General features: G+C 41.6%; 1 protein-coding gene across 1 annotated transcript in view; it reads left to right on the top strand.

Moving 5' to 3' along the window:
• Positions 1-7,226: 7,226 nt before the first annotated feature.
• fam204a (family with sequence similarity 204 member A) overlaps positions 7,227-19,857 on the top strand; it is a 122,927-nt gene continuing 110,296 nt past the window's right edge. Inside the window, exons 1-4 of the mRNA XM_039737157.1 lie at positions 7,227-7,729; positions 8,781-8,871; positions 11,021-11,066; positions 14,660-14,762. Of these exons, the coding sequence (XP_039593091.1) occupies positions 7,523-7,729; positions 8,781-8,871; positions 11,021-11,066; positions 14,660-14,762 (447 nt within the window). The 5' untranslated portion in view covers positions 7,227-7,522. The remainder of the gene's footprint in view (positions 7,730-8,780; positions 8,872-11,020; positions 11,067-14,659; positions 14,763-19,857) is intronic.

Here is a 19,857-nt window from a genome sequence, read left to right as displayed (position 1 = left end):
TAGATACCAATGAAAGTTGCTATGTAATACTCCATAGATAGATATACAATAGACAGACAGAGAACAAGCATTAATTTAAGGGATGCTGTATGTTTTGTCCCCTCTTTGTCTGGTTTTGTCATTTTCAGGAGTTGGTACCGGGCATCACATTATAAGGCGTAGTTGTGCCTGAGGTGACAGATGTCAGCATCCTGACCAGTCACAGTCACTTGTGCATTACTGGGATGGCACAGGCAGGTGATCTGTGAAGGCAAATAAAATGCAACAGTGCAATGGATGTTGAAGCAGGCTGAGACACTGCAGGCTCAAGCTAGGACATCAAGTTCCGCCAGGCGGCACAAGAGTGACTCACTTTCTGTGTCGTCCTGCCACCGTCTGCAGTAGCGTGTCCTCATCTCTGGACAGATTCCCAGGAAGTCTTCCAGCTCCCCAGCTTTCAGTCACTTGACGCCAGAGTGTTGGCTGGAGAAACAGGCTGCAAGATTACCGTCTCTCCATCGGCCACACCACAGACCGTGAGGTTCAAGGTTTCCAAAGCCTCTGAAAGCTCTGCTGCCAGCTTCATTTCTCCTCTCATCCTATCAGCTAATGCGTGTTGAAGTAACAGGATGAAGCTGTGGCAGTTCTGCTTGAGGATGGAAAAACCAGGAGAATTTTTTCACATATAACACAGATGAACCAATCAATCGCTTTGCCAAGCCGAGCTAGAACGGAAAGACATGCCAGCTGTGGGATGTGAGCTGGATGGACCAGCCTGAGGGGGGGGCAATATTTCATGCGTCTAGGTGTCCATGTGTTTCAATTCATTAAACATCTTGCAGGTTTTTGTTGCCCTCAGTGTAGAGGAATATACAGCAAATCAACATTCACCCGGGGGGGTGTCTTGTGAAGGAGGGCACTATGAACGGCATTATATAAAATCAGCATCCATTGCTTACTGTGTTTCTTGGAGCTGTGTGTTACAAAAAAATCTGATACTTGCTGAGAAAAATCCATCCATACAAAGATTTAGTCACAGGGGGCTGCAGCCTGCCCTGACAACTAACACAGGAACCAAACTTCAATTATTCACAGGGTACACTCACGCACATGCCATGCCCACACTGTGCCAGTCTAGAGTCACCAAGCCTTTGATGTGCAGGAGCAAATCACACACAGACATGAGGAAAACATGCAAACTTCACTTTGGCAGTAACTGGGGTGGGATTTGAACCTCCTTGGGGTCCGAAGCAGTGCCACTCTCTGTGAAGGACCCTACAATACTCTACATTCTGAATGATCTATTTTGTATTTTATTATTATTTGTTTTGTAAAGCACTTGTTAAAATAACTCATTTTGAAAGGCAATATATGACACAGAAAGGTGATGCATACAATAAAAGTTGAATTTCTTTGATCTTTTGGTGCTTCATGGTGCGTTGCTGTTTGTTAGGATATAGCAGGTTGGATAATGGATGGATAAAGGACAGCTCACTAAACACTGACCATTAGGACATTAAAAAAGGCTTTTGATGAGAACAGGCCATTCAGCACAACAAAGCTCACCCCTCCTATAAAATGACATCAAGTCGAGTTTTGGGGGTCCCTAAAGTCTTACTGTCTGTCACACTACTTGGTCACTTATTCCAAGTGTCTGTGGTTCTCTGTGCGAAGAAAAACTTCCTAATATTTGTGTGAAGTTTACCCTTAACAAGTTTCCAACTGTGTCCCCGTGTTCTTGATGAACTCATTTTAAAATACAAGTCTCGATCCACTGTACTAATTCCCTTCAGAATTTTAAACACTTCAATCATGTCACCTCTTAATCTTCTTTTGCTTAAACTGTAAAGCCTCAGCTCTTTTAATCTTTCCTCATAACTCATCCCCTGTAGCCCTGGACTCAGCCTAGTTGCTCTCCTCTGGACCTTTTCTAGCTCTGTTATGTCCATTTTGTAGCCTGGAGACCAAAACTGCACCCAGTACTCCACATGAGGCCTCACCAGTGTGTTATAAAGCTTGAGCAGAACCTCCTGTGACTTGTACTCCACACATCAAGGCGCTATATAACCTGACATTCTGTTAGCCATCTCAATGCCTGTAAGAGCCAATCTTAGAAAGTTAAAGGTTTAAGTTAACCTTATATCAGTGTTTGTTTAAGTAAAATAGAATACAATTTCCTTTCATAGCTATAGATTATGGTATAGCCTTTTAACCCCTGTAAGTTAACATGAGATAGGACCTTCTCAGCTATCTCTGTAGTAAAGAGTGTTAATAAAGGCTGTGTGTTTTTGGAATGGGCTCAGAGCTAGCATGGACTGAAAGACAAATTTGCAGTTTGATTTCTGACCATTTAGCAATGGTCCAACTGTATAAGCAAACTTAAAGAATGAAAGAAGACATACACCATTTTTCTCGTGTACCACGTGCCCTCGTGTAAGACGCTCACCCTAATTTTTACAAAGAAAATCGTTTTGCCCCGTGACGACGCGCGTTGTGATTGTATAGGAAGCATTTAGGGTACAAGCGGGTGAGAGAGCCCTAGCAGAAGCAGATGCTCGAGCTTACATTTCCTCGCTTCATTTCCTCGTGTATGACGCGCACCTAATTTTCTAATGCTAATTTTTGGGAAAAAATGTGCGCATGGTACACGCGTAAATACATGTACATTTTAAATAGATGTTTTCTTAAAAAAGAACTTCACTTTTCTTTGCAATATCATTTTTTTCTCTGTTTTTGTGTGACATTTTTACTAAAGCTCTTAAGAAAAAAGGTATTTTGTATGAGGAACAATTTCAACATGTCAAGCTATTGCCAGAACCACATGAAGCAAACTAAAACTGCAGAACTTTGGTTGTTTCGGGGAAACGTAGCTACAATGTCGTCTGAACACTGTCTGGCAGTTGGCAGTGATGAGTCCACTACGACTCCTAAATCCTTCTCATAAGGTGTACTCTCGATTTTCAGACCTCCCATTGTATTCAAACCTAACATTTTCACTTCCTACGTGTAACACTTTACATTAACTGACAAAAAAATATCACCTGCCACAAATCTGCCCAAGCCTGTATGCTGTCCATCTGCTTCTGTGATAATTCAACGGATTCTCCATTATCTACCAATCTACCCATCTTGGTATTGTCTGCAAATTTAGCCAGCATTTTATTTATATTCATATCTAAATCATTTATATATATATATATATATATATATATATATATATATATATATATATATATATATATATATATATATATATATATATTGTGGCATCCGACCGGGGCTGGAGCCTGGCCGGGACACCCAGGAGGACCGGAGGAGGGCTTGTGCCTCCTCCAGACTGCGAGGGGTGTCCGCCCTGGTTATGTTGGGGGCCACGGGTACAGGGCTTAGAAGCCCAGCCCTGTAGGGACCCGTGGCCGCCGGCAGACGGCACCCCGGTGCCTGAATATCCCTGGAGCCCAGCACTTCCGCCACACCAGGAAGTGCTGGGGAAGACGACCGGGGACACCCGGACGGCTTCCGGGTGTGCAGCCGGCACTTCTGCCACACTGGGGCGTGGCTACGGAGGAGTGCCGGGAAGCAGCTGTAGCCCATCCGGGTTCCTATTTAAGTCGATGGTGGAAGTCGGGTGGAAGAGGACAGAGCTAGAGAGAGGACAGGAGGCGGCCAAGAGAGAGGCATTTTGACTGTGTGGCCTGGACATTTGGGGGAACGGTGCAAGAGGCACTGGGACATGCACGGACGTAATTATTGTAAATATAACTGTAAATAAACACGTGTGTTGGGTGAACTTAAGATGTCTGCCTGTCTGTGTCCGGGTTCAAGTCCACAATATATATTTTTTTTTAACAAAGGCGCTATATAGGAGCCTGACCCGACACAGAAGGCCATGGAGGCACGTATAAAATGCACACAGATTTTATTTTTCTTCACCCGTGGGCGCACGTCTTCCTCGTGACCCACAGGCAATACACAGTCCCAAATACCACACACTGAACCACAACACACTCTTCTTCTTCCTCTACCACCACTCCTCCTCAAGCTTCGTCTCCTTCCTCCCAACACTGGCTCTACGAGTGGTGGTGGCTGGCCCTTTTTATAACCCACCCGAAAGTGTTCCAGGTGCTTGACCACCTGGTCCTAATTGCACCTCTGGGTAGGGCTGAAAATTCATCCAGCCAGGCTGCTGAGTCCATGCAGCTCCCCCTAGCGGCCATCCGAGACCCCAGCCAGGCTGTGGAGGACTCCATCTCCCATGGAGCCCTGCGGGTGGTTGGGGAATCACCGTCAGCCAGGGAGTCTGCCACCAAGCGTCCCGGGGGAGGTACTGGACTGCCCATGGTGGCTCCCCTGGGACATAAGCAGCAGGGGCGTCCATTCGGGCATGGAACCCGGCTGTCCTTCACTATATATATATATATATACTAGCTGTACCCTGTGGCTTTGCCCACATAGTAATGAAACAGGACAAACTATAAAAACCAATAGACATTGGCACTATATCTCTGTTCGAGTTGCTCTACCTCTCGCCACATGTTGGAGCGCACCTTGCTTCCGCTTAGCTAGCAATACCTGTTTGTTCAACAGACATTATCATCTACAGATTGTTAAGGAGTAATGTTTGATGTTTTTGAGAGAGAGATCAGAGCTACTGGGTTTTAGAGGGTAGCTGCTGATTAGCAGAGATATCACGCCCATGTGCTTTTCTCCCCAGGCGAGGAACGCTCTCCCGTCAGAGTTGAACACGATCAGATACAGTGGCAACGTTTGATGTTGGAGCACACCTACCTGTACCAGAAATACTTTTTTTTATTGATTTTTAAATTTTGTCCTGTTTCACTACTACGTGGGTGGAGCCATGGGGGAAGGCTAGTTTGTTCTAGTCTCACATTTCTCAGCATTCTGGAACACAGACAAAGAAACAAAACAGAAGACCACCTAATCAAACAATAAGATCAGTTTGACGGATCATTACTTTATGGTTGTGAAACTGGTTGAAACCAAAACCTTTTTTAATGCCAAACATTCATCTCAACATTCTCCTATCTGTCACATTTAACTTTTTTCCTCTGCTCCCTGTGTTGCCCATTTTTCAGCTCCCTACATCAATGCTGGTTTTACAACTGTCTTAAAAATCTCACCTTTTACCTTTGCCTTAATTCTTCCATCACACTATACTCCTGATACCTGCTTCCAGTTATTCATCTCACACTGCACTCTGTGGGTTATCTCTGCATCTAATTTTCCATCCTGGGCTACCAATGACCCCATATATTTAAAAGTATCCACTCCTTTCAGTAGCTCTCCTTGTGGTCTAATTTCTGAATCCTGACCATCATTAAACCTCATGTATTCCACCATCTTCTTCCTATTCATCTTCACTCCTGTCTTCCAAAGCCGTTCCCCATTCTCCCAACTTCCTCTTTTCTGGTGCTACACAACACAATGTCATCAGCAAAAAACACGCAAGAATGGGATTGGTCTTTAATCCCACGAGTCTGCATATCCATAACCAAATCAAAGAGGTAAGGACTCAGAAAAGATTATTGATGCAGACCTACTGTAATTAGGTTCTTGTCTGTTACACCAACACTGCTTTGTATGGAAATGTTCAAAATTGGTTCACATCTTACCTGACCGGCAGAACTGAGCACGTCGCCCTGGGCAGCGCAAAATCTCATACCCACAACGTCACTTGTGGTGTCCCACAGGGCTCTGTGCTAGGCCCCATCCTTTTTACCATCTACATGCTCCCCCTTGGAAATGTCATTAGCAGACATGGTTTATCTTTTCACTGCTATGCTGATGACACTCAGCTTTACCTCAGGACTACCCCCACCTCCTCTACTACTCCTCTGCCAATCTCTACATTGACTACCTGCCTGGAGGAGATAGAGGCGTGGATGAGGCTCAATTTTCTTCAGCTAAACAGATCCAAAACAGAAGCCATCTTAGTTGGCACATCACACCATCTCCGCTCTTCTACCATCACCAGTATCACTTTCGCTGGCCAAAACATTCCCCTTTCCACATCTGTCACCAATCTGGGTGTTAAAATGGACCCTCAACTCACCTTTGACGCCCACATCAAACACCTCTGTAAGTCTTCCTTCTACCACCAACTCCGACCAACTCTCACCCTGGAAGATGCAGAGAAGCTCGTCCATGCCTTTGTCTCCTCCAGGTTGGATTACTGTAATGCGCTCCTCATCGGGATTCCTGGCAAGAGTATTCAGAGACTCCAGTATATTCAGAATTGCGCTGCCAGGATCCTGATGAGGGTGCGAAAGCATGACCATATCACCCCAATCCTGAAAACCCTTCACTGGTTCCCTGTTCCACTCAGAATTGAGTTCAAGCTCATTCTCCTCACCCATCAGTGCATCTATGGACATGCCCCCCTTTACTTACAGGAACTCCTTACCCCTCATACCTCCTCACGCACTCTCCGCTCTGTACACACTAACACTCTCCAAGTCCCTAGAACCAAGCTTCGCAGTATGGGTGATAGGGCTTTTTCATCTGTGGCGCCGAGACTGTGGAACGCCCTCCCTGACTACCTGAGAGCCCCACAGTCGACTAATGTTTTTAAACGGCATCTAAAAACTCATCTTTTTAGAAAGATATTTTGTTAAAGCATACATAGATTTTCTTGTTTTATTATGTTTTTTTTACTATGTAGCACTTTGAGATTTCTAAAATATGAAGTGCAATATAAATAAAATGTATTATTATTATTATTATTACAAATAAATGTTAATTAGCTACAATCTTTACCTTAGTTTTAACTGCAGTCCTTAACATAAAAAATAACATTAATTTGTGATAATTAGATATTTTATTAAATGTAATTCGATTAAATGTGCGATAGTTAGATTAGATATTATATTATTTGTAATTAGATTAAATATAAAAACGAAACAACAACGCTATAACCACATTTAAATGTGGCATCCTTTTTTGTACACTAATCAGAAATATCGAAAAGATCCGATGCAAATTCCTAAACATCGTATTGATGATACGGTCCGCCGAACGTCAGTTTTGTTCTGTAAGTTTTCACTGCAACTGAGATATTAAACTTCATCACTTAAATTTTAATTAGAAAAGTTTATCCACACCGCGATCCTTTTGGTCTAGTGCTACAGCGCAGCCATTTCAAGCGGTTTCCACGGAAACGCATATAAGAGGCGGAGTTCCGAATGACTTGGCCAATCAAAGTGATGTTAAGTATTGGTCATGTGACAATGATCCGGAAGTAAACCCGATTCGGCGCTTCATGTGTTTAGGTTTTTATTTGCTGATTTGTGAATTTTGAGAAAGTTTGATTAGCGTCCAGTTGTTTTAGATAGTCGACCACTCTTCACTGGGTATAATAGTGGTTACAAGAGTTTAAATGACGAAATGTTAAAACCATTCTGTTTGAAATGTTCTGTATAATAGTTTTTATATTGAGCAACATACAGACTGCAGTAAGGGTTTGAGTCGGCACACTTCTGTTCACAAGCGAATCTTTTACATTTTTTTGTCATCTGGATTGACGATGTACAGCGGTTTGCTTCCACCCGGTCTTGAAGTATCCGAGTCAGACCTCAGCTCGGATGAGGCAGCCGAGGAAAGCGCCGGGGCAGACGGTGAAGGCAAAGCCGTCGCAGATCTAACTAGGACGGCCACAAGACAGGATCAGGAGGAGTCCGGCGAACCGCTAGATGAGTGCTGCCCACGGGGCGTCCCGCTCGGCATGTGGCAAGTAAGTGCCTCGGTGGCAATGTCGGTGAAGTGCTAACGTTACAGAGAAGAAATGGTAGGAGCAGGCGCTGCCTACTGAAGCTAGAAAGTCGAACAGCACAAACAAGTAATTGATCATAATTCTAATGAGGGAATTTAAGGTGGCACCCTTGAAGTGGGGCTTAGTGATTGTTGTATGTCTGTCTGCGCGTGTGTGTTTGAAGCTTGCTTTAATGTTATGTATAAATGTTACTGGCACTATACTAAATAAAGATCGACGGATAACAACTGAGCCTTTTTGTGCCAAATGTGCAGTGTTGCAGCATGATCCCTATTTTTATTTTTGTCATATCTAAATAGTGAACGGTGCAGCTTTATATAAGGTTGCTGTTTGTGTTGCCTCTCTTAGAGTGCTTGTACTTGTACTCCGGATTGGTGTCTCGTTGAAGGGTCTCGTCTATTTTGAGCCGATTCTCCCACCCTTCAAAGACTTGCTATGAGGTGGATTGGAGACAGTAAATTGGCTAGGTGCATATGAATTTGCTAATTATTGATTCCTGCCTAGTGTTACTGCGTTCTGCTGTAGTTAGCCAAGATATTTAAAAATAGATGGATGCAGCTTTTTATTCATATGTACGAGATAAATCTGAAAAATAGTGTACTAGAATCACTACATCTTTCAGTAAACCAATGGCATCCCATACAGCAATGGGCACAAAACAGGAATCTGTCTTCATAGTAGTGCATACAGTATTTATGAATGCACAGTCATGCTGGACTAATTTACAGCGGCCAGATATGTTTGGGATGGGGAGAAAATGAGAGTACCTGGGAAAAAAAAAGACAGGTGGATACAGGGAAAACGTGGACAATTCTCACTGGGACTGTACTTCACTTATTGGATCTGTGTGGTGGTAGCATTAAGCACATCTTCTTCTAAATCTTTTTCACTTTCATGTGGGGTTTCTGGGTATCATTAATCACTGTTCTACCCTAATACTTTGAACAATCTTGAGTAAACAAGAGTTTTTGTACTAAAAAAATATTGATAATCATTTTTTTTTTTTTTACAGAAATTCAAAGAGTTACAGACCAAAAAGTCTGAAATGAATGCCTTGAACTCTGTTAAAAGCAAGAGAAGACGACGGAATCGTCATCGGAAAGGTAGTGCTTTGATGTCTTCATAATGCAAATTTTCCCCCCTTTCCTTAATTAAAATGAGCAAAAAGTTTCCAAATTAATGTATTTAAAAAAAAAAAGAAAGAATTTTAAATCTTGGGTAGGTACAGCCATATCCATTCATTTCCAGATACTACTAAAGGGTTGCAGGGAGCTGTAGGCTATTCTAGAAGCATAAGGTGCAAGGTTGGATCCAGCCTTTCATGGCATCAAGATCATCATAGGCGAGGCTATATTAATGCACACATCCTCTTATACAGGTCTAAATTGGAGGCACCGATCAACATAACACACATGACTTTATGATGCCAAAAATGCTGGAGTGCTTTTGGAGAACTAGGACAGATATGAGGATAAGCTTGATCCCTGAAGCTGTGAGGCAACAGTGGTAACCAGTGTCCCATTACAGTAGTCACCCTTTTCATTAGGTAGTCTAGTATCTCTTCATTTCTTAATTGGTATCTACATATATATTTTGGGGTGGGGGCGTGGGCTTAATTTTGAAGAAAGTATTACATATGTACTTAATCCATTTGAAGGCCCTGACAGGATTGGGTGTAAGGCTGAGGTGGGCGTCCCGTCCCGTGCATGCTCTGCTCACTAACACATCATGCCTACACTGGGACACCTTGGATTTGTCCATGTGCAAACTTCATATATTTGAGTTGGGCGATAATAGTGATAACCCTAAATCCTACTGTATGTAACCATCATTATTTTCATTATCATTTTTTCAGTTTTCTAGAATTAAAGCTGTGCCCATTTTTTTTGTATTGCATGTCATTTAAAAATGCCGTTTCTTTTTTCCACATTTGATCAATGTAGCTTTTTCTCGTGCTTCCATGACAGGTGTAGCTGCAGTGCTCATTCAACACTAATTTGTGCTTTTAGATTTAACATGTAAACAAATTATTATTATTTTATATATACAGTATGTATATACATTTTCCTTGATTGCCCCCACTGCTCACAATTTAATCACGTCTGAAATGTTTGAGTTGTAATTTTAAAGGGTTTCTTTTAAGGTGATTTACATTCATTTTTCCTTTTGCTGCATTGAACCCCCATTTCAGGGCAGCATAATGTTTGGGACACAGCAACTGCAGGTTTGTTAAAGAAGTTGGCCTATTTGGGACTTTGTCGCATATCCCTTAATAGCAATGACTGCTTGAAGTCTGCAATTCATAGACATCATCAGGTGCTGAGGGTCTTCTCTGGTGATGCTCTGCCAAGCCCCTAATGCAGTCATGTTCAGTTCCCGCTTGTTTTTGGGGGCTTGGGCCAAAACACTTAAAGTACATAGTCAGAAGTGTAGAAAGTATAATAATGATACTACTAATAAAAATATTATGCTAATACTGTATATACTGTCAAAATGTGTCCTTTGTGTGGTTTATCTTGAAGCACGGTGAAATACAGAATCCACCGTCACAGCCAGGACAATAGTACTATGATTCTTTGTAGATTTTCTTTTCAGACTGATCAGCTTTTGCACAGCACACTGCTCATGTGCGATTTGATACGAGCGTGACTTTCTGATTCTACAGAATCACTTTCAATTTCACTGTCTGTATCAATTCCACCGTCTGAAGACAGATTCTCTTCGTCATCACTGCTTTTATCACCATCAAGAGCGTGCAACATCTGGGCTTCTGAAAAACGTTTCTTACGAGATGCCTTTATGAGGCTAGGAGAAGATGTGTCTGCACCATTGCCTGGGTAAAACTTGATCCTGTTGCCCAAGACATGCACGTATCAACACTAACGCTGTTGCCAATTTAACAGCCCGAGTAATCCTCGGGATCTAACGCTTACGTGAAACGTGTCTACACAGTAGCCCGAGTGATGCTTGGGACTAATGCTAAGGAGGTTAACATCACATGTTTGTATTACACTGAGTTTGATTTCAGATCGGCATCATCTTGAGTGTTTAGCAGCAGCTTTTACAGTTGTTAAAACACAGCTAGTATTGGTACAATGAAAAGGAGTAAGTAGTGGTCTCTTGGATAATGAAAGAGGAAGTTATTTGCCCATTATAGTGCTAAATTGCTTTAAGAATTGCAAGGGCTGCACTGTATTAGAAGTATACTTGTGAATGTTTATTTTACTTATTCTTGTTGTTCTCTTATTTTAGAAATTGAGGCCTGCCCAGAAGTACAGAATCAAAGACCGGATAACAGGTACAGAACAGCTTGTCCGCTCGAATGTTGTGTTCTTAAGCATGTTTACTAATTCAGGGAAGCCTCTTTGATATATAATGTCTTTTTTTACCACCCTTGCCTTAGATGTAAAGCACCTTCAGAAAGTATTTAGACCCCTTCCCTTTTTTTTTTTTTTTACACATTTTGTTATGTTGCAGCCTTATGCTAAAATTATTTCAATTCCGTTTGTCCCCCTGATCAAACCTAACTCAATACCCCAGAATGGCAAAGAGAAAATAAGCTTTTATACTTTTTTTTGTAAACTTATTACAAATATATAACCTCCCCCCCCCATTAAATATGACATTAACACAATTATTGAGACCCTTTACTCTGTTTTGTTAAGGCTTCTTTGGCATCAGTTATGGCCTGGAGTTTTCATGGGTGTGGAGCAATACAGTTTCCACAAGCCTGAGGTTTTCTGCTATTTTTCACTGCAGATCCTCTCAAGCCCTTTCAGGCTGAATGGAGACTGCCGGTGGACTGGTGTCATCAGGTCTTACCAGAGATGTTCGATTGGGTTCAATTCTGGGCTGTGGCTTGGACTCTCAGGGGTATTTATAGAGTTGTCCCTAACACATTCTTATGTTGTCTTTGCTTTGGGCTTAGGGTCATTGTTTTGTTGAAAGGTGAGTCTTTAGCTCAGTTTGAGGTCCAGAGCCCTCTGGATCAGGTTTTCATTAAGGACATCTCTGTACTTTGCTCTATTCAGGTTTCCCTGGACTCTGTGTAGTCTGCCAGCCCCTGCCACTGAAAAACAACCCCACAGCATGATTCTGCCACCAGCATGCTTCACCATTAAAATGATATTGTGTAGTGATGAGTGATGCCTGGTTTCCACCAGACATGACACTTAGAATGTTGACCAGGCAGTTCAGCCTAGGTTTCATCAGACCACTATTTCTCATGGTCCGCAAGCCCTTTAGATCCTTTTTTGCAAACTGCAAGCAGGCTTCCATATGCCATAAAGCCAAGATTAGTGGAGTGTTGTTGTAGGGGTAGCCCTTCTGGAAGTTTCTCCCCTCTCGGGTTCTCTGGAGCTCAGCCAGGGTGACCTTTGGGTTCTCATTTACGTCTTTCACTATGGCCAAACTGTAGAAGATGTGAAGTTTATCACCTTCCATATTAAAGGAACTCATGCAGTCTCCTATGGAAAAAGAGCCCTGCTCTGCCCTTTCTTCTTTAGTTCCTCTGTTTTCCATGACAGTCCAACCTGTCATTGTTGTGGACCACCTCTATATCCACTCCTTGAATAGTGACCGGTCATAGAGGCTCTTTGGTGCGATGAAAGTTGATAACCCGTTCCTTGGTATTGCTGATGTTAAGATGTAGACGATTCTCTTTGCACCAACATACAAAGTCCTCCTCCTGACTCCTCTCTTCTGTCTTCTGTGAAGACAATAGGAGACGGGCCTGTTCCTTGTAGTCCTCCAGTGTGGCTCACATCCATATCGGAGACACAGTCCTTGAATTTCACAAACTGCAGTCTGCCTGACAGATGGTCCAATATCCAAGACACCATAGGCTTGTCAAACTGCAGTTTCTGACCTTACCCCTTAACAGAGATGGGTAGATGACATTGAAGGCACTGGATAAATCAAAAAACATAATCTTCACAGTGCTCTCAGCTTTGTTCAGGTAAGAATAAGCCTAATGTTTAATATTTACAGGAACTTTCCATCTCTGATTAAAGAGAGAGAGGAAGGAGATGTTTGGAGCATGCAGTACTGCACATGGCTACACCCACCACATGACAAACCACCTGAGAATCTCAAATTAGGACCCAAGCGCAGCCGTGTAAAATTTGCAAAATGTTCTTACAGTATACAGTAGGGGAAATAAGTATTTGATCCCCTGCTGAATTTTAATGGAGAGAGACAAAATATCAACCAAAAATCCAGAAGAAACGCATTACATAAAAGTTATAAATTGATTTGCATGTCATTGAATGAAATAAGTATTTGATCACGTACAACCCTACCAGAATTTTGGCTCCCGCAGATTGGCTGTGTGCCACATCAATCAATCAATCAATCCATCAATCAATTACAGATACTCCTGATCGCAGTTCATTATGTGTATAAAGCACACCTGTCAACAGAATCAATTTCTTCCATTCCAACCTCTCCACCACCTTGGGCAACACCAAAGTGGTATCGAAGGACATCAGGGACAAGACCTGCACAAGGCTGGAATGGGCTACAAGACCTTCAAGAAGATGCTTGGTGAAAAGGTGACATCTGTTGGTGTGATTATTCAGAAATGGGAGAAATATAAAGAGACCATCAATCGCCCTTGGTTTGGAGCTACAATGAAGATCTTGCCTCATGGGGCGAGGATGATCATGAGAAAGAAGAGGGATCAGCCTAAAACTACATAAGGAGTAGCTTGTTAATGATCTGAAGGCAGTTGGGACCACCACAGTCGCCAAGAACACCATTGGTAACGCACTAAGCCGTAATGGATTGAAATCTTGCAGCACCCACAAGGTCCCCCTGCTCAAGAAGGCACATGTACAGGCCTGTCTTAAGTTTGCCAGTGAACTTGTGAACCATCACGGGCCTGTACCCTTCTCATGATCATCCTCACCCCATGAAGCAAGATCTTGCGTGGAGCTCCACACCAAGGGTGATTGATGATCAATTTATATTTCTTCCTTTTCCAAATAAATGTAGCAATAGTTGTCACCTTCTCAACAAGCTTCTTGCTGATGGTCTTGTAGCCCATTCCAGCCTTGTACAGGTCTACAGTCTTGTCCCTGATGTCCCTTGACAGCTGTTTGGTGTTTGTTTTGCCTGTGGTGGTGGAGAGGCTGGAATAGAAGAATTGATTCTGTGGACAGGTGTGCTTTATACATAACAAGTTTAGATCAGGAGTATCTGGAATTAATTGATTGTAACCGACAATCTGTGGGAGCCAGAATTGTGGCTGGGTTGTAGGGGATCAACTACTTATTTCACTCAATGACCTTCAAATAAATTTATAACTTTAATGTAATGCGTTTAGTCTGGATTTTTGGTTGATATTCTGTCTCTCTCCATTAAAATGAAACTACCATAAAAATCAGAGGCTGTTCATTTCTTCGTAAGTGAGCAAACTTACCTGTTCACCAGGGGATCAAATACTTATTTTCCCCATTGTATATTAACAAATGTCAAAACAAAATTTGGGGGAATGTTAGCCTTCACTTTCTTTATAGATGTGTACAATAGAAAAGGTTTTTTTTCTGTCCGATGTTGTCTTATGAAATAAAATCACACAAAAGAACCTTAAAATCTTGCTTCAAACAAAGACATATATGGATTTAAAACATTACTTCAAGTAGATAAACTGAGCCAATATCTACGACTATGTACAGTAACTGGGCCTAGCTGTAGACTGCATTTACTTTATCTGCCAGTGGAATGGCTAATTCACTTGTCCAGTTCCAAAGCATACACTCTTTTGCTTTCCAATTTTTGATTTCAGAAGTGCTTGATCTCACTGTACGTGTAGCTGAGTACCTTTTCTAACTTGCCTCCTGACTCTGACAGCAGTGGCCATTTTAAACTTATTTTTGCTTTTCTTTTCAGTAAATACCAGGCTGACTGTGAAACCCACTGGAATGAGTTACAACAGTACTTTGGGGTAAATGATCGTTTTGAGAATTTAGCTTCCAGCAAGTCTCTTCACAAGGTGAATAGCATTTATCTTTTTCTTTTATTGAAAAGAAGAAATGTATATGGATTTTATCATGATGGACGTTCTTTGGCTCCTCATTCAGTTCTTAACTAACTAAAAAAAACTGTTTGTACATTTTTGTCCTCCTTTTCACATTTCTGAAGTCAAACCCAGTGAGTATTGTGAATTGTGCAGTTAATTTTTGGTTGTAGTATTTTATTTATTATTATTATTATTATTATTATTATTATTATTATTATTATTATTATTACCACCTTCATACAATACCAGTTTGTGATTTTTTTTTTTTTTGGTTAGTCACGGCCAGGGTGGCACGTTGGCGCGGGGGGCAGCGCTGCTGCCTCGCAGTAAGGAGACCCGGGTTCGCTTCCCAGGTCCTCCCTGCATGGAGTTTGCATGTTCTCCCCGTGTCTGCATGGGTTTCATCTGGGTGCTCCGGTTTCCTCTCACAGTCCAAAGACATGAAGGTTAGGTGGATTGGCGATCCTAAATTGTCCCTAGTGTGTGCATTGTGTGCGTGTGTGTGCCCTGCAGTGGGCTGGTGCCCTGCCCGATGTTTGTTCCTGCCTTGTGCCCTGTGTTGGCTGGGATTGGCTTCAGCAGACCCCCGTGACCCTAGGATATAGCGGGATGGATAGATAGTCATGGGACATGATCCTGGGTCGTGTTGAATGTGATGTCATGGACTCAAGCATGTTTAGGCTAGTGGTGTACAGCATCCCTTATCCTTGTTTTTTGGATAAATGAAAATCTTCATTCTAGTAGAGTACTTGGGGGAAAATAATGTTAGAGGTGGTTAGGGCCTTTTGCTCTCTCCTTCTGATAGCCACAAATTGTATTTTATTGTCATTTATTTTATTTTTTTTCTGTCCATGGACTGATTTTTGCCAGTGACTCCTCCATATATATTCTCTCGCCACTCTTGTCTACTCTTTTTTTGTCTTCTAGATTACAATTTATTTTTTAAACTGTTTTCTGGTAGTTGTTATTTTACCATCCAAGTTCACAATATTTTGTTCATAATTGTGAAAGAGCAGAAGACGTTATATGATGAGACTGTGGTTTGTTTGATCTTTGTATTCAGGCTACTAGTTGGCATAATTTTTTTATGTATGCATTACTCTTCTAATTAGACAGGCTCAGCGCATTGTCCATATTTCTAAACTAGCCATCCCCCATGGCTTCACGCACGTAGTAGTGAAACAGAATGTGAGGAGGGTCCAGCCCAACTCTTCACTCCTGACGTCACATGTCACCCTCCCCTCAGCTTGCAGCCACTGTCTCAGATTAGTGTGAATATATCACCCCAGCAAGCGAACTATGATTCTTAGCGCGATGAGCGAAGTTACAAAATCAGCCGGAATGTTCAAGCAAATTATAGAAAAAAACCCAATTTAAATCCGTTAAGTAGTTCTGTTGTTCGCTAGCTAAGCGGAGCTAAGGTACACGCCCCCAGGCTGGCGTGTTAGTGAGGTTGTCCCCGCCCCCCTCCCCTCAGCCCACTGCATGTGTCTCGGATTTGCTCAAATAAATTGGTACCACAAGCAAACTATGATACTTAGCACAATAAGAGAAGCCACAAAATCATCCGGAATTTTCAAGCAAATTTTAGAAAAAAATGAGATCTAAATCCGTTAAGTAGTTCTCTCATTCACTAGCTATGTGGAGGTAAGAAACGCCTCGAGGCTGGCGTGTGAGTGAGGAGGGCACTATCCCCCTCCCCTCGGCCTGCTGCTTGTCTGTCAGATTCGCACAAATAAATCAGTTCCGCAAGCGAACTATGATTCATAGCGTGATGAGAGAGGTCTCAAAATCAACCGGAATGGTCACGCAAATTATAGAAAAAAAAACAATCTAAATCCGTTAAGTAGTTCTCTAGTGAAAAGCGGACAGACAGATGTACGTTGGATTTTATAAATATACAGTATATAGAGATCATGCACCAAGCTGTTTGATTTGTCTTCAGTAAGAGCTCTTTGTGTTGTAGTCATTGTGGCTCTAAAGCTCCTATTATCTATGGCCAGTTGATAATGATGGAAGGGAAACAGAATCTCCAGTTGTAGATGCTGAACAAAGTAAATCTCTAGGGGCACACTTTCTTTAGTATGAAAAAAAAAATGCCAGTTTCCACTGAAAAAGCTTAGAACACCTAGGTCCTACTCATTCTCGTCACCACAATGGCATTGCCCCCATATGTCATCTTACACCCTGGGTTATCAGGCTTGGCACCAAGAGTGGGTCTCTGTTCCAGGCAAGGTTGTTTTTCATTAACTCGAGTCTTTCATGGGCATTTTTAATAGATTGTCTTCTTGACAAAGAACATTGGAAATAATATTATTGGGACTGCTGGAATTGAGCATGTATGGTCTGAAGCAAATTAATGCTAATGTCTGAGAAGCATCCGGGTGTGCTCAGGACTTGATGGGCATCACTGGACACAGTAGTCCATGAGGATGCATCTTCTTTGGGCATTCATTGAAAAGGCATATGCGTTAATCCAGACGTATCATCATTTATAACAAACATTTTGCTAGAATTAATTGCAATGATCATCTGCAATAGTGTATTTAATATTTATAATAATATTATTAATAATAATAATATTTAACACACTTCTGGCATTGATAAAGTAACTAGGACAATAATGTCTCTGTCAGCAGATAAGTCAGGTCAATTAAATGATCTGTTTATTGAATGATGCATCCAGCCAGGATGATTTCTACGATCGTATTTTAATTCATCCGCTAATTTTAATATTTTTCCTTTTTTTTTTTTTTAATATGTTATTTCCTTTTTGGGAGGCCATCTAAATTAAAAAGTAATAGAAGGCTGCTGCCAGCTACCCAATTATACTGTTGCAGCCTGAAGCTGCACAAAGAAGCGTCTGAATTCAGCGGCATCAGAGAACAAAATCTCACACTAATTATTTCCTGTTTAATACTGCTGGTTTGCAAAGTGTATGAAGGTGCATATACAGTACAGTGATGTGAAAAAGTAAGTACACCCCGTGAAAAGGTGTATGTTCTTCAACATGTTTTGTTTATCATCAACAATACTGATAAATATGATCTGATTAAATAACAATAAAAATGATTCTTTACAGTCATTCAGCAAAATGTCAGAAATGCAATTGCTGCTAAGGGTAGAAAAATAAGTACAACCCTAGCTTCAAAAGCTCATGTTGTCCCCATCTGGCAGAAATAACTTACTGCCGACATTTCTTGTAATTGTTTGTCAGTCTTCTGCATTGATTTGGATAAATTCCTATTTACTACTCCTTATGTGACGTTCAAAGGCTTTCCTCCATGTGATTCCTGCATCAGTTCCACCCACAGCATTTCTCTTGGCTTTGACTTGGTAATTTTGATAACACTCTGTTCTTTTCTTTGAATTGCTTGTGGGCTTTGGGTCATTGTTCTGTTACAAAGTCCACTTAAAGTTCAGCTTCATATTTTTGACAGATGGACTCATGATTTCCTTAAGGACTCCCTGATACAATGTTCAGTTTGTGGCTGTCTCTATGATGGCACTTTGACTAGGCCCTGATGCAAGAAAGGGGCTCTTTCCACACAAGAATATTCCATTATGATTGATTTGAATTGTACAGAAAGGTTGATTACCTTCTTCTATTAATATTGTTGAAATAATCTATTTGTCAAAAAATAAAAAATTAGACAAACTCATAGGAGCATTTGTGAATACTTGCCAATCCCCAAAATGACCTAAGGAACAGAAAAAATACACACAAGGATGTTTTAATTACACTTAAATACTAGGGGGCTCTTCCCCCCGTTCGCTTCGCTCGCCCACCCCCGGGTTTAGTTAACCAGATATACAATTTTAAAGAGATTGTTATTTTCATGGGAATTGTTACATATTCATTATTTTCACTTTTACTTTAAAACTTTTGTAAAAACAATACTTGTCCTTTATTTCCGGCCCCGTGCGTGGTTAAATCTCTTTCTCGCAGGACGTATAACGCTGCTCGCATTGTGAAGGGGGGTGGGTGGCGGCTTTACGCACGTTAAGGAGATGCCGTCGGATCATCTGCTGTCTTTCTGCTACTGCTGCTGGCGAGCTACGAGTTCTTTTTGTCGCACTGCATGTCGATCATTTAAAAGCCTGTACAGCAGCTGTCTTTTTGCCACTTTGTGTCTCTGCCGCTCGCGTTGTGAAGGGGGGTTGGTGGGGGCTAAACACATGCTAAGGAGATGCAGTCGGATCATCTGCTGGCGAGCTGCGTGTTCTGCTTGTCGTTTTAAGAGCTGGGAGCACATGGTGTCCGTCTGCCAAAAGCATTCCAACAACTGCTTGGTTAGATGTCCGTGAACTTGTTTTTAATGTGGTCTCACTGCCTTGTCTCATGTGGTACTAAAGTGTCTCTTGCAGGATGTCAAATTGTCTTCTGAGAAGATCACGTCTCGTCTCCTTTTTGTAATAGAGAGAAAGTACACAAGGAATTATTAAAATAAGGAGTAGACAATACGTTGCATTAAGAATGGAGATAACCTAGGCCTTGGTAGGACTTTCTTAAACAGGTTAATTACTTATGTAAAGTCAACAGTGGGTTACACAAACGCACTACAGTAGAACCTCGGTTCACGACCATAATTCGTTCCAAAACTCTGGTCGTAAACCGATTTGGTCGTGAACCGAAGCAATTTCCCCCCCATAGGATTGAATGTAAATACAATTAATCCGTTCCAGACCATACGAACTGTATATAAATGTATATATTTTTTTTAAAGTTTTTAAGCACAAATATAGTTAATTAAACCATAGAATGCACAGCGTAATAGTAAACTAAATTTAAAAACCTTGAATAACATTGAACAACAGAGAAAACTAACAATGCAATAGTTCGTGCTATAGCGCTACCAACCGCTGGCTAAAAGTACTTTTTTTAAATGAGTTTTAAGCACAGGGAAAAAAATGAACATTTGAAAAATCCGTAATTTAATAAACCACCAAGAAAAACAACATTGCAACAATGCACGCTATGAACAGATCGCTGGTAACAGAAGTGCAAACAAAATTAAGCCCAGTGCATTCTTTAACTGCCTTCCTACCTTAATGCGTCCAGCTCTCT

This window comes from Polypterus senegalus, chromosome 1, assembly GCF_016835505.1.
Source record: "Polypterus senegalus isolate Bchr_013 chromosome 1, ASM1683550v1, whole genome shotgun sequence".
NCBI lineage: Eukaryota > Metazoa > Chordata > Cladistia > Polypteriformes > Polypteridae > Polypterus > Polypterus senegalus.
This window is presented reverse-complemented; position numbering and strand designations above follow the sequence as displayed.